General features: G+C 44.2%; 1 protein-coding gene across 11 annotated transcripts in view; it reads left to right on the plus strand.

Moving 5' to 3' along the window:
* smoc1 (SPARC related modular calcium binding 1) overlaps positions 1 to 12927 on the plus strand; it is a 33910-nt gene extending 20983 nt beyond the window's left edge. For 5 of the 11 annotated variants that reach the window (XM_037485765.2, XM_037485759.2, XM_037485764.2 and 2 more), the window contains 6 exons: positions 2742 to 2934; positions 4189 to 4271; positions 6572 to 6677; positions 7255 to 7499; positions 8271 to 8324; positions 11475 to 12927. In XM_037485765.2, coding sequence (XP_037341662.2) covers positions 2742 to 2934; positions 4189 to 4271; positions 6572 to 6677; positions 7255 to 7499; positions 8271 to 8324; positions 11475 to 11491 — 698 coding nt within the window. In that variant the 3' untranslated portion in view covers positions 11492 to 12927. The remainder of the gene's footprint in view (positions 1 to 2741; positions 2935 to 4188; positions 4272 to 6571; positions 6678 to 7254; positions 7500 to 8270; positions 8325 to 11474) is intronic. The other 6 variants (XM_037485761.2, XM_037485770.2, XM_037485760.2 and 3 more) reach the window with 5 other exon arrangements.
* Positions 12928 to 15125: the final 2198 nt, after the last annotated feature.

The following is a 15125-nucleotide window of genomic DNA, read 5'->3' on the forward strand; positions in this document are numbered from 1 at the left end:
ACTAACGCTTCCGCTATTTTAACTGCAGACAGCGCATGCTACAGACAATATTGCAGTGATTAGCCCACAGCTGAAAGCTATTGGGGTGAAGTGAAGAGGAGAGAGCGAGGGGGGGTCAGAGAGGGAGGTATGAGGACAGAGGGAAAGAAAGGGAAACTCAAGGCAGGAGGGACGTGGGAGGAAGGGATTTGAAGAATGATTAAAAAAAAGTGAATAAAAAAAGACAAAAAAGCTGCACGTTGTTTGGAGTCTGGGCCAAAGTGGGATCTCCTCAAAGATACTGCAGATGTTCATCTTTTGTCCATTAACAGTTCACCCTGAAGGAGAAATGACCACAAGAACGAGCAAACAGTTGCTGACATCCTTCCTTTTTTTCGTTTTATATAATACTTGTTTTCTGAGGGTTTGTGTTTCTAATCCTTCGTTTCCTGCCAAGAGAATTTAAAAATAATCAAAATAAAATAAATAAATACAACACAAACGCGGATATGCAAGGCAGGCAGAGAAGACGTAGATTCAATTTCAACTGCACACAAAACTGAGAGGACAACATCGCCTGTGTCCAGCCATTTTCCATTTATATGTATAAAAACAATTTTCTTTTGGGATTCCTAGCGTCTGGCGCCAGCATAACCTCTGTATAATAAACACTGCTAAATAATTTGGATGTGAAGGAACCTTGGCGAGGAGCAGAGCCGCAGCACAGCGCTTAGAACACTTGAGTGTGAGTCTTCACAGGAGAAAAACGTCTTCGGTGTAAAGGCACACGTTTAGTCCTCTGTTGGCAGCAATGCTCAGGAAAACACACACACACACACACACACACACACACGCACACACGCAACAAAAGCATGCACACCACCATCAGTCTCTTGCTGCTTATTAAGGATGAAGATGATGAATATTGATTATTACTATGACAATTACAAATTAGTTTTATTTTACACAATTTGATAAACGGATGTACAAAACTAGACAACCTCTAATAAATTTCAAGGGACATCTTCTTTTATGCGGATGTCCAATTATTTTTGAAGGTGAGAGTACTAAAGCAACACATTCCTCAGTGCTTGCTAATTAGACCCAGAAAGCCGAGTTACCTGCTGCAGAACCACCCAGAATAAGTTGTTTTAGTTCTGTGTCTGGTCCTCACCAACTATGAACATCAACACGATTTGGCTCTTAAGCTGCTGTATGCTCTACTTTCTAAATTTCTAGGCCTGAAAAGTTCTTTTTTTGTAATTGGTCAAACTAAACTTACTGTAAAACCACAACAACCTTAAAACTCCCAACAGAACTTTGGAGGATTTGGATGCTAATGTTTTACTATGGACCCATCCACACATGTATTCATTTGATTCATTGTATAATAGAAAAGTTTGACCCCAATCGCTTCGGTAAAGTAAATGTGGATTTCACACTGAAAGGCCAATGACCCCATCGGCGTTTGGTTTGCTTCAAGTCCGGCTTTCACTCCAATGTTGTCAGCCACAGGGTGTCCGTCTGTGCAGACAGTGAAGGCTTGAGAGCTGTTGATGCAAAATGTATAGAAGTCAAACACACGGGTTCCCTTTATCATAAGATATGGGGGTTTCTGCTCAAATTCTTACAGTTGCTTTCTTGCTGTGGACATTAACCAGGCCGCTGGCAACCGCTATCTGCCAGAAAACAAACTGGGAGCTATGAGCGACACACATTTGTTTAACTGGAACTGTGTGAGCTACCGGCACAGATGGCTATTAATGGCTCAAATGAGCTCCGTGATGTGACATCATCCTGAAGAACAGGCCCAAAACGCTTTCTGTGACCCTCCTTGTGTAGCTCAATGCTTCGCAGAGCACTCGAATGCAAAGTAAAGATTGGCTGAGGAGCAGCAAAAACACACTTCGTCGCCGTGGTAACAGGTTTAGCATGCTGCTCTGTTGAACTTGGTTCAAGAGTGAGCGATGGGGAAATGGATGTGAACGTAAACACCGTGTGGTGGTACGCGGTGCGGCAGGAGCGTCTCCTTGAAGAAAGGACTTCCCGATACAACCAGAGGAAAGACTAGAGGTTTGGTTGAAGGGTCAGTCGGACAGGGCGCTGTACACAGAGTATTTAAGCCTGTTATGGTTCTCTTGTGTCTGTGATAAAATAACACTGGGTTACTACTATCTTCTGCTAAGATTCACTCTTTCACCACGTCACACATGATAGGTCAGTAGATGGAGCTTCATGAGTATTCACAGAAAGATGGTTCAGTTCCAAAGGCATATAACTAACATGCATGCTTCTAATACCCTTCACACCCACATTTAACATTTCTTGTAACAATGCAGTGAATGATGCCTGACAGACTTACAGAAAGCCCTAAATATGCTTCAGGTGCTCTATAATATGACCCGAAGAAAGACACATGTTTTACCTTTTACCAATAGTTAGCTGGCCAATCCCAATCAAAGCTGAATTGGAGTTGCAATATTTCGCTCCTTCAAGCTCAAAATAGTGACTTTCACCAAGTACATCCGACAGATACTTTATGAGATGTGCAGGAAGCAGGTTCAGGTAGATGAATGTGTCAAACTGAGTTTTCAACCAGGCCTCTATCAACAATTAGTAGACTTATTTTCTATTCCTTCATTATTATTTTCCGTTTTCAATCACAGTTTTTAGCCTTGTTGGCCAGTGACATCTGCTCTATGTTTTTGTGTGTTTGTGTTGTATTGGCGCCTCTGTATTGAGTGTGTTTCTCATGGTTTTAGAGAAAGTTCCCTCTTGTGACCAGGAGCGACAGAGCGCACTGGACGAGGCTCGGCAGAATCCTCGCGAGGCCATTTTCATCCCCGACTGCGGGGCCGCGGGCCTTTACAAGCCGGTCCAGTGCCACCAGTCCACAGGCTACTGCTGGTGTGTTCTGGTGGACACGGGACGGCCCATTCCCGCCACATCCACCAGGTAGAAAATCACTCCACCCAGACTGAATACTTTCAATTAAATTGTGGTTACTACATTCATTAATCTGTTCAGCATCATTTTCATTTTCTTCAAGCTAAGTCTAAGCTCTGTGAGGCTTTACTGAAGCATGTTTCTCCAAGCTAAAGGCTAACATCAGAATGCTAACATGATCACAATACATTGTGATTATCTTATTAGCACTAAACACCAATTACTGATGGGAATATTACTTATTTTAATTCCCAATAATGTATTACCAAAATCTCCAAATAGAGGACAGGATGGACAATTGAAAAATACCAATTCTCTAATAGTTGTTGATATATTTCAAAGGTTCAACCCCTGATCAGAAAAGGGATGGAGAAGTCTTTTTTTAAACCTTTCATGACTTGTATCTGAAACGTGAATACAACACTTTATGCAGCCATAAAGAGATGAGGAATCATCCCTCATTACTGTTACTGAGTTTCACTGTGGTCTAAATAATGGACAATGCAGGTTTAGTTTCAAAACAATAAATAAATAAAATAAAAGTATTATTGACAGCTGCATAAAAAATAAAATAAATCCCATACACGGACTGAATTCACATCTGCGTTTCGGAGATATTGAATGACAACCTTGAGTCGACCGTTTCTTTAAATAACATTTATTTATTTTTTTGGTCCAGACCTCATGTCACCCGTCTGAATTTCTTTCCTCTAGACAGCAATGTGCATTTTCATGCATCAGACTTCTTGGATCTGTGGCTCTGCAGACTGAAAAAAGAAACGACAACTTGCTTCTAAAACGGCGAATGAGACACACATGCTGAATTTTCCATTCTACATGTCTGCAAAGAGCCACCGATACAACGGCCAGGAGAAAACGAGTCATGCCACGCATAATGCCGGGCGGTTTGTTAGGACTCTCAACGTCATGTCGAATCACTTTTAGAGAAGCCAATCACGGTCAATAATCATGCAGATCAACGGATTAAACAGGAATAGGTTGTACAGTAGTTTTATGAAGCCGCACCAGTGTAAAAGAGTTCAGAGCCATGCTGGGAAGAGGATGTTTTCATAATGAGGATGGACAGAGACTTATCTCTGCTGCCTCCATAAAGGCTCCTGGTTATAAGCTCCAGCTCAGATTGTTCTCTGGCCTGAAGAAGATAATCTTTTTTTAAATTGTTTCCCTCTGATCCCACATTGCTGAGACCGGTCTGTTCTTTCCTTCATCTGTCCCCGCTGTCCTCTCGTCTCTGTGTAACAGGTACCAGACGCCAGAGTGTGACGACGCTGCGCGAGCACGCACCTCGGACACTGAAGACCCCTTCCAAGCCAGAGACCTGACAGGTTCCCTTTGCACCTTTCACTCCGCCTCCATTTAGTCAACATTCTTATTGTCCAACGATCTTTAGTGACCAATGGTTTGCAGGCCTTCTGATCTCATATGACACATGTAGTTCACAAAGTTTTGAGGGTCTTTTTCATCAGTTGTGAACAAAAGCAGCTTGTGGGTTCCAGCTAACCTTGCTGGTTTTTTTAAAGTCGTGGACTTGTGTCGACGGGTTTGGCAGCTGTAAAGCTGTATCGGATGACCGTTTTGGCTGAAGTGGCTGGAGAGTAAACATGTTCCAAATCCAATGAACAGCGGGACAGAGCTGCCAATGTTACCCTGAAACACTGATAGCATCCAGCACATGAAGGGGAGGTGCTAGTTTGGAACTTGGCCTTGTTGTTATATGGAAGCTCCTTGGCTCTGAGAGTGAACGCTCTGCTGACTATTTTAGGTATTGACATGCTATGTTTTGAAGCTGACACTTTTTCCTCAGTATTTCTTATTTTGTGAGTGCTTTAAAAGAAGAAAGATACATCTCTTTTAGTACAGCACCATGCAAACCGCCTCAGCATTTGGGGAAATCTAATGGTTGACCTGCTGGGTTTAGTCAATCTATTGACAGCATTGCAGCTCAGAGACATGGAATTATTTTTTCTCCTTCACACTTAGATGACCTGATGGAGGGTTTGGATTAAGAATGGTCTAAAGCACACTTTGTGCTGCTGGATTCCCCGGCAGCAAAGATCAGAGTCTCCTTTAAACCAGGGGTCGTAACCTCGGCTCAAACTCCGCTGCCCACGTTACTGCTCACTCAAATCAGCTAGTGTTTCCCCTTTATTTCAGGTTGCATTGTAACTCTTGTTTAATTCCCCATCTGGTGAGTTTACAGAGTCAAGCATGACTCCTGACTGTGCAGCAGATGTGGGGCATGTTTTATGGAAGGTGCGAGTGTTGCGTGGTGTGCTGGTGCGGCTGTGTGGGGGCTGCTGGGGGTGTTGGGAGACCACAGGGTGCTGAGTGGAGATACTTTTATGTACTGTGGAGGGATGTTCTGAAGCGCCACAACAAAGCGACGATACTCAGGATCTAATATCTACAAGTTCAATCAGTTCAGGAACTGAGGTTTATTTTTTGTTTAATGTCATCTAGTCCATCAACAATAAATGTAGTTCTGCATTCATGATCTTACTGACGTTTCTGTTACCATCCCTAATCGCTTTTAAACCATTTCTTAAATCAGCTGTAAAATACACTGAAATGTCTACCGTCCAATTCTCAACACTAGTTACTTTGTTTGGCTTTCTTATCCATTCATATTGATTTTGATATTTTTGGTGTGGGCCGCTGGGATGCACAGAGCTGAGCGTGTGTCCGGCCGGCCCTCCTGTCTACACCAGGGGGTAAATATTGATCAGACTACCTGCTTTGGGACCAGATTTTCTTTATTTCTATTTAATCACTTTATTGAACTGGGCCAGAATTCAACTTTACTCATTTTTAATGGTTTAAAAAGAATTAAAAAAACACTTCTGCAGGTCCCGCACCACGCCGTGCCCTTCACACCTTGCCACATACACAATGGTGTACGCTCCATAACACCCCAATTTAACACTTGGATTAAGGCACAGCCATGCAGGGCTTCTCAGACCTTGTCATTTCCTGGAAATGCTAATCGGATTCACCTGGCGGCAGCAGACCACCTCCTGCAAAACCCACTGATCCAACACAAAGGGAACCAAAAAGCCTGAACAGAGCAGAGCACGAGGAGGAAGGGGGCGGACTGAGAAAGCTTGAGTGAAAGACGAAGGGACCGGGGTAAAACAAATAACAAAATGACAAGATTAGTTTACAATGCAGCTGCGTTTGAAGTTTCCCTTTAAGAGACACAATTAGGAGGGAAACATTTGCACTGGTTTAGCGTGCCATTAAAAGCATACATCTGGGCAATTAAAAAAAAAAAAAAGTGTTCCGAATTGTGCCATAAAAGTTAACGGGTCTGCAGTGCTGAACACAACTCTCATCACCGCACACTCCTGTTCCGCCTCTCGCCATGTGCCTCGCCTCTGCCTCCCTGAGCACTTACAGAGCAGCCGGGCTGTGTCTCCCCTCTATTGGTTGAGCCGTAATGGGGAACACAAGCACAGAGATACACCTGGTTGGGCATTAAGCTGAGGACAATCCTTCTGGAGGATTCCGTCGCTCTGGTTCACTGGGGTCGAGGCTTTAGCGGCAGTGTAGTGGCCTCGCTGTGCCGTAACGACTCTAATTACTTGGAAGGTAAATCTGGTTTATTCTTGTCTTTGATTTGTGCCAGGCTGCCCAGAAGGGAAGAAAGTGGAATTCATTACGAGCTTGTTGGATGCCCTCACAACAGACATGGTGCAAGCCATAAACTCACCAGCCCCCTCCGGTGGTGGGAGGTAAGTAATCAAGTATTGATGGCTGATCAGGAAACCTCATGGCGGATCATTCGTGGAAAACTCCTCTTCTGTTTTTTCTCAAATCATCCCTCCCTCTGGTTTTCTAAGATGACGGCTAATTTTTCATCCCTGACATGCAATGATCTTGGCACAGAAACCACGCCAACGTTAACACTTTATGCACCGATGGGACTGGAGGACATTTGGGATTAAAGCTGGTGTATTCTGTGGAATTTGTAACATAATGTCCTGAGCTGTAATGAAACACATTGTCAGTCCCTGACAAAACATGCCTGAGTTATCCAGATGGACATGCTTTTTGCACGAAAAATGATGTGATTTCATTAGAAACAACAGTATGTCATGCAGGTTGAAGAATTGCTCATCATTTTACGTGCAAAGTCAAACTTTTATTTGTCTTTTATATTTCCAGTTTTATTTTTGCACTTCATGTTCCTTTATCTGTGTATTAATGGTATTCAAAAAAGTATTTCTGCCTTTTGAAGTAGATTTTGGATTGTCATTTTGCTTGAAAACATCAATACTTTAAGTCCCACGTGCCTCTAATCCGAACCAGGTTTGTTGAGCCTGAGCCCAGCCACACTTTAGAGGAGCGGGTGGTGCACTGGTACTTTGTCCAGCTGGACAACAATGGCAGCCACGACATCAACAAGAAGGAACTCAAGCCGTTTAAGAGGTACCTGAAGAAGAAAGCCAAGCCCAAGAAATGCGCCCGCAAGTTCACCGACTACTGCGACCTGAACAAGGACAGAGCCATTTCCCTGCAGGAGCTGAAAGGCTGCCTGGGCGTCAGCAAGGAGGGTAAGAGCAAGAGGAACCCGGGGGGGGGTCATGCAGTAGGGTCATGCCCCTGGTGTGGACCTCAGGCCAGCTGGGGGAATCTGCATCGAGTCTCTTCTCCTGTTTAACAGCTCCTTATTGAAAATGAAACGAATGAAGTGTCTCATAGAAACACGTCAAGTTGAGGATTTTTTTTTGAGGAAAGAAGAGGCACTTGGTTGTGTTAACATTCTCCAAGTTTTGTTTGTTTTAATTGCCAAGTTACAAGTGTAAACTACAATAAACAGAGCCATTTCCATTTGTAGACAGATGACAGATTTTAACTAGTGATTTCATCATAAAGTGCACGTGCAGTGCATGTGGATTAACAGATGTGGGGCCAGTCTAAATATGGTGCAATGCTCCACTTCATGTCTGATGTTTAGACCATAACGCATTAGGGGATCCAGACACGTCTCATCACTGCTACTACTTGTCGTACACACTGGTCCAAATAGAGGTCATTAAGTAAGCACCCCCCCCCCCCCTCAGTGATAAGCTGCTGCCAGCTACAATCCAAATGAAAACATATGCAGTAAATGTTTAAGTAGTCAAAGAGATGCTCTGTTTTAAAACAGATTACAACGTACATCTCTCCATTCATGAAAGGAAAAATAAGTAGTGACAGATATGTTCAGCAGGTAGATGTTCTGATTCATTCAGTTTAAAAAATAATGGACACATATTCCAAACAAATCCACCTCAATACTTCAAGTTCAATACTTAGACGGTTGTTTTGTTTCTCTTTCGCAGGGAGCTCAACAACAAGTGGCATCCAAGGCCCAAGGCAAGGGACTAAATTGTTCAGTAAGGCAAACTAATACGCTTTCACTAACTCAGGCTTTTAGTGCTGTACTGCAGTTGTCCTTTAGAATTGGCTAAATCAGTCCCAACCCCGAATATATTCAGTTTTTGATCACATGATGAAGAAAAGCAGCAGATCATCATTTAAAAAGCTTGCCGTGTTTGCCGTGAACATTATTATTTAAACAGCTAGGTTTATTTTTTTTAGCATTCATTTCAGCTCCAGACCACATCTTCGTCTTGTCCCTACTTTGACAAAAAGAAATTGTCCAAAAATGGAAACCAACGATGCTAAAGGAATTATAACACATGTTTTGACACACCCCCTTCTCTATTTAGCAATTACCCCTGCCATTAATTCTGTTGACTCTAGCCGGTTCAGCGCCACATCGCGCTGAGGTCATGCGTTTACCCTGGCGCTGGCTGGCGGCGGGCATAGCGTCAGGCCTCTCGGACCCGGCGCTCCGCTGCCAGGGTAAACAGGAGCGGGGGGAAGGAGGCTCGGCCCCGCCGTTTTCCCTGTGGTCAGCAAATCTCTCACCTTCGTGCTCCAGAGCTGACCGCTTCGCGCGGCCCCCTCGTGCTGCCGCTCGGGCGCTCTGAGCTAGTGGTGGCTGTGGAGAGAGAGTGAGGTACGTAGAGAAGGAAGGCGAGACGGAGACAGCAGAGTCTGCAAAAACATGTGGCGGCGTTCTGCAGTGGCTAAGATAGACGGCCATTGCGCTCAGGCATGTCGAGCTGATCCTAAATGGGCTGCGTCGCAAAGAGTCAGGCCGCCTTCGCCAGACATTAAATCTTATTACGCTCTGGTGCAGCTTCGGATCATCACCAGAGAGCTGTTGGACATATTTACAGTTTGCACTACGTGTTGTGGCGAGAGTCTGGGAGCACGTGCGACAGATGGGAGCACATCTGGAGCGGGTGGCGTACCTCCTCTGGAGCCACTGGAATCCTCATGTTGGGTGAGGTGCGTAGCAGCAGCAGCACGGGGGCCGCGGGTCTCGTAGCTCAGGCAGGCCCAAGCGTCGTGTCTCCCTCACTGCAGTGAGCACCACAACAACAACAACGTTTGACAGCAGAACTCCCGATGCACTTTGAGAACGCCTTAACTCCAGTTCAAAAGACACAAACGTGCTTTTGAATAAGCGCAAACACATGTGCTAATGCTCATGCAGGCCCACGGACACACCAGACGTGGGAATTTGGGATTATGAGATATTGGGGGATAAATCATTCGTGAGCCCTCACAGAGGTTGACGTAACGGACGCATCGCCTCTCATTGAGCTTTGCAGTGTTCTTTTGGAAAAATGTGGTTCGCGCTGCTATGATATCTGTAATATGTGACCAATTTAGGCCCCCAATGTAGGTGTAAGTATAATATGATATCTACAACATCTTCAGGAGGAGCAGGTCAACTTGAGTCTTGTAAGACAAGAAGAAGAGAGACAGCAATCATTGAAAATAAGGATATATGATGAATATTGACATCATTAAGCACTGAAGACTAAGCGGAAACAAAGCTCATGTTTGCCGCCTTGTCCCAGAGAGCTTTTAGAGGACGTCTCCAACCTCCTGCTCTGTTCAGTATTTGAAGCTTGCATTGACATAAACACTCAGTTGGTGTCACTGTCAATCTCCTCTTCTCCCTCTTCTCGCTCTCGTCTCCTCCTCTTCCTCTCCCTCTCGTCCCGGCTGTGTCCGTCATTAGGCAGGGAATGAAAGGGGGGCATTATGAGGCAGGCCTGGCACCGGGGCGGCAGGACCATTAGGGAGCACAGAGCCCCGCCCTCTCAGAGCCAACAGCACTTGTGTTTTAATTACCGTGACATCAGCTCGACAAACTGTGCGGCAATGGAAGTAGCGGAGAGGACAGGGACTGTTCGATGACCACTGCCCCCCCCCCCTCACCAGCACTACCGTCAGATGGTGATGATGACCCATAAGCTCACTCCTGTTTATCTCTGGCTAACCATGTACAGGTATACCATGATTCCCAGCTTGTGAGTGTCTTCATTAGCTGGTCCCAGGGGGGGGGGGGGGGGCAGTCACCGTGAGACGGGATCTGCTTTCAGCTCTTTATCACGAGTGGGGCCAAGGTGTCCAGGGAGAGGCTGGGCCAGCTTTGTGCTGTTAATGGCACAGACTGTCCTCAGTGAGCAGCTGAATGGTTTAATATTTAGAGCATGGTACGGATGGGCCCCAAGTAAAAGGCTTTCAACACGGAATTGGACTAAGAAGAGTCCTGACATTAGCATCTTTGCTAGTAAATTTCCTTCAATGAGCTCGCTGGCACCTACTTTGTTGCATTCATCGTGTACACAATACATTTTTTTCTGAAAGACGGTAGTCTCTTTACATCATGTTTGCAATAAATGCTTTACTGGCTGCTGGTCATGTGGTGCATTGAGGTTTAAAATAAAGGTTCAGTGTATTTGGAACATAGAGAGATGACATTTAGTCCCATAAAAATGTCAACGCTGTGACTGCAAACAGTCATCTGGATCCCACTTGTCTCGGTAGAAATTGGTGGCCGTGACATTTATTTTGTACACTTAAAAGGTGGAAGGACGCGCTGCGTGACTCGTATGGAAGATAATCTGGGATTTATGGAGCACCGCACGAGGTTGTGATGCTTTTCAAATAAAACAAAGTATTTGACTTCATGAGATCTAGAGCTGCACTTACATAAGCAGCAGGGACAGAGAGTGCACCTGCACATCCCCACGGGCTGCTGACACACACACGCACACACACACACACACACACACACACACACATGGCTGAGGCCTTACAGCCTCTGGAGGACCTCTGCTCCCATCTGACAGCCATCTGTAAGCAATCCAAGCTCTTTACCCATCTCCTTTTCTTTCTCCCAGGCTGCATCCCTCCTCCCCCCCCCTCCCTTCATCTGATTGATGAGGGAGCAGTCCATCCCTTGTGCAGAGCACCGACTTTCCCAAAAGCACATTCAGAACTAATACACGCGTGCACAACTTCTTGCTGGGTTGTCACATAACGTCAGCACATGTGACGCTGGTCCACAGCTTCAGTTAGTAACCACTCACTTTATCCCGTAGATGCTGCTGCTGATGCGAATAAGTTAAATTGTGAATCCATGTTCACTCTAATCTGTACGGTCTTTGTGTTCCCAGTAGGTCGTCTGGTGTGAGCACAGAGGGAAGCTGAGACGAGAGCAGAGGGCACAGAGGGAAGGCATCTGTACGCCTGCTGACAGGAAAGAGAAAGATGGGGCAGAAAAATCACAAAAGTTAAAAAAAAAAGAGAGTGTACAGAAAAACATGAAAAGAAAACGAAGCGGCGCCAAAATATTTGCACTTTCTCCTCCCTGTGTTTGACATGTTATCTGTTTGTACGTGTTTTTTTTTTCTTTCTCTTGAAGTGACTGCAAAGGTCTAGGTAAGAATGAGAATGCATTTGTAAAAACCACTGGAGGATGTGTAAGATGCCACATTTGCCCCGTGGGTTTTCGTCTGCTGTTGTGATTAATTTCGTCCTCGCACAACAGGAAAAGGCAGCAGCACGCATTTTGGCTATTGAATAAAATGTTTGTTTCCTCAGTTAAGCGTAGCAGCCCACACGGCTGTGGTTTGTCACTACGGAGGCGCTTATAGTCAAAAGTTGCTCCATACTATGGAAATGTGTATGTGTCTGTCATATGAGGAGAACGGTGTGTATTAGAAGCCAAACTGACATAGTTAGCTGAGGAAGCCCCTTGCACTGCACAGAACCCTCTAGATACATTTACGGCTTCAATATCAGATCTTTGTGAAAAACGTGGTGTGTTTTTGGTTCAGTACACAGTGCTGTAAGAACATACCACACGGTTACTTAAAGGTGTACTTTAAGTACCAAACCCGTAGTGTTGTTTTCTGCGTGTTGTCTGCGCAAGACGCCACAAGGTTTTCATTGTTTTCCTACTTTTGTAAAAACTTTTGGCTAACAAAAGTGACATAGTTTTAGTTAAGAAAAAAAACATGGCAAAAAGCTAACATTAATTAATTGTGGAAAAAGTGTATCAGTTGTCAGAAATAACAATGTTGTTGAAATACTTTTAAAGTTGTGAGAAACCACTTTTACTATCCATTGGATTTCATGATTCAAGCAGCTTTGCGAAAACCACAATGAAGGCCGTTAGTTTACAGTCTTTTTGGTTCTATGTATCATTTTATGTTTCACTACCCTACTTGGGTCAAACAGCTTAATCCTATTTCCACTGTGTTGATGGTGAAGTCTCTTCTTTTGTGTTTATTTTGGTGATCATGAGCTCATAGTGTTCTACTGGCTACCTTTACAAATTGCAATAGCGTCAACAAATCTGCGACTGAGACCCCCTGGTGGGGATTTTTTTTTTCCAAAACGCATTACAGTCCAGAGAATGACTTAACTATTCCTACTCGTACCCGGAAAGAACAGTGGGACAGATGACTAAACCCAACCAGTAAACGCAGTGAGAAGTTCACTGTCTCAGTGTCCCGTTAATATCGGCTCCTTTTACCCGTCGTACTCACGTTTATTCCAGTTGTTGTCAACAAAATGTGGCATTCACCAATGCCAGTTCCTAAAATAAATATTTGAGTCTTCCCAGTCATTTTGGAGTACATTTTGTTCATGTAAACACACGTAGCGTCCTCTAACAGCCCTGGTCTGTAAAACACTTACCACCCCACATACTTGGAGCTCTGCCACCTGAAACGAGACAATGCAGTAAGTCTTTTTTAAATGTCCACAAGGGTATCAGACCAGGAAGAAAAACAAACCCAAATGACCGACTCAACAAGTTTCGGGAATGAAAAATAAAGTTGCTTTCTCACATTTGGGAACAATTTGATTTGCAAAATTGTAAAATTATGAGTTTGTTTTTGTGGTCTGAATGCTTGTGCATTTGTTGGTGTTGTTTATTTCTTGTATTCCCAAGAGTCCCTGTAGAGGCTCATGGACACGAGACAAGACAGGCTCCCGATGTAAATATGTATATAACCTTTTATTTGTTTATTTAGTAAATATCATTATGGGTTATATTGGTGTTCACTTATACACCTATATATATATATATATATATATATATATATATATATATATATTTATATATATATAGGTATGTATACCTATATAAATTTATAAATATATAGTGTGTATACCCATATATATATACCCTTCTCTCTGTGTTTACATCATGTCAAACAGTAGGCTATTACAGTAGCAAATTGAAGTTTAAGTGCTTAGGACTGACCACGCTACAAGCCCCGATTGCTGTTTTTTTTTATCTGTAGTGGGATTATTTGACTATTGCAGCTCGTTATTTTAGCTCCCCGTCATAACTATCGGCGGTCCAGAATGTATACACCATCTAATCCGCTCCAATCCCGAGTCCAGCCACGTCTAATTTGAAGTGGGCAGTTGTGCCAAGAGTGAGAAAAGAGTCGGCCGTGCATCGGGGATGGAACACTGGGCCTGTGTGTCCGCCCAAGTGCTTCCAGACGCCGCGGAGCTGCAGATCACACGAGGGGCTGCTAATCACTGCTAATCACGACGGGGGACGCCTACCTGGGGAGGCTCACAAAAAAGGACAGACACTGACATTATACAAAGTGCATCTCGGCTCTCAGCAGGGGCTTGCACCTGGGTTGTATCACTCTCCTGACTACTTGGTGCTTTCCCCCACCTGAACTGAGGCATACATTTAATAATAATAAATAGGGACACAAATATTGGAGATATAGCATTTGTTTATCTGTTGCAGGAGCATTTGAAGGTGTGTATATTGTAGGGCTACCATGAATTGTGCATTGTGCTAACATGTAATGACTAAAGCTTATAATTTACAAAATAGGAGAAATGTTCAGAAGGATGTCCTTCTCTTCCCACTGTCTGTACCAACATTACAGTGGCGCCACACGTGGTGACATCATGCCATGAATCACAACAACAAAAGTAAAAATATTATAGATCCGATCTGGATTCTGTTTCATACCACCTTGTGTAGTATGCTCAGTTTGGACTCAGTGTTGGGGGGGTGCTGAGCACTGCCCCCTAACGGCGGAGATGCCCACTGCAGACAGCAACGTCACATGTTGAACCGTGTAAGGCAAGACACATCAGCCACGCCAACTCCATTCAATAAACTGCCAATACCGAGTTTAAAGAAAACGTTATCTCAACTATGGCAACTTTCTAAAGTTAATGGTGACAGTTGTTTAAAAATTGGTAGGTGATATTGTAAAAAAAAAGAGTCTTCTTGCATGACAATGATTTAAATGAATTTTGCAACCTTGACTGATAAAACTTGCTTACAAAGATGCACTCCGTTTGGCCTCATGATTTGTGTGGGTGTGAGATTCTTTGATTTAGGGATGAAACTTCAAAGGTGCAGATGTTGTCGGTGATGGGAGGCGGAGGGCTTTGCAGTGAGGCTGCTAGTGATTGGGGGGGGGCTGGGTGTATCACAGATGAAATTGGAGCCGGCGGGCAGCTGCTGTACATCTGTCTTGTACTGACACATGTGGCATTTGACTTCCAGTGTGAAGTTCAAAAGAGTTTCGTAATGGCGCAGCTGCTTAGGGATGTATGTGTGTTTTACGGAGTGCGTGTTTTCTCCTTTGTTGAAGGTGGGGTGGAGGTGGGGGTTGCCAGAGGGGTTCCATAGGTGAAGGCAGGAATTTGAGGCTTTGGAAGGGATGTGTGAGCAGTACAGGTGCTGAATCGTGTTATCTCTGTTAAGATACAAGATACAGAGTTCTCAACAGAAAGAAGAAATATATGTCTGTTAGAGCCCAATACCACAT

The sequence above is a fragment of the Pungitius pungitius genome, chromosome 14, assembly GCF_949316345.1.
Source record: "Pungitius pungitius chromosome 14, fPunPun2.1, whole genome shotgun sequence".
Lineage (NCBI taxonomy): Eukaryota > Metazoa > Chordata > Actinopteri > Perciformes > Gasterosteidae > Pungitius > Pungitius pungitius.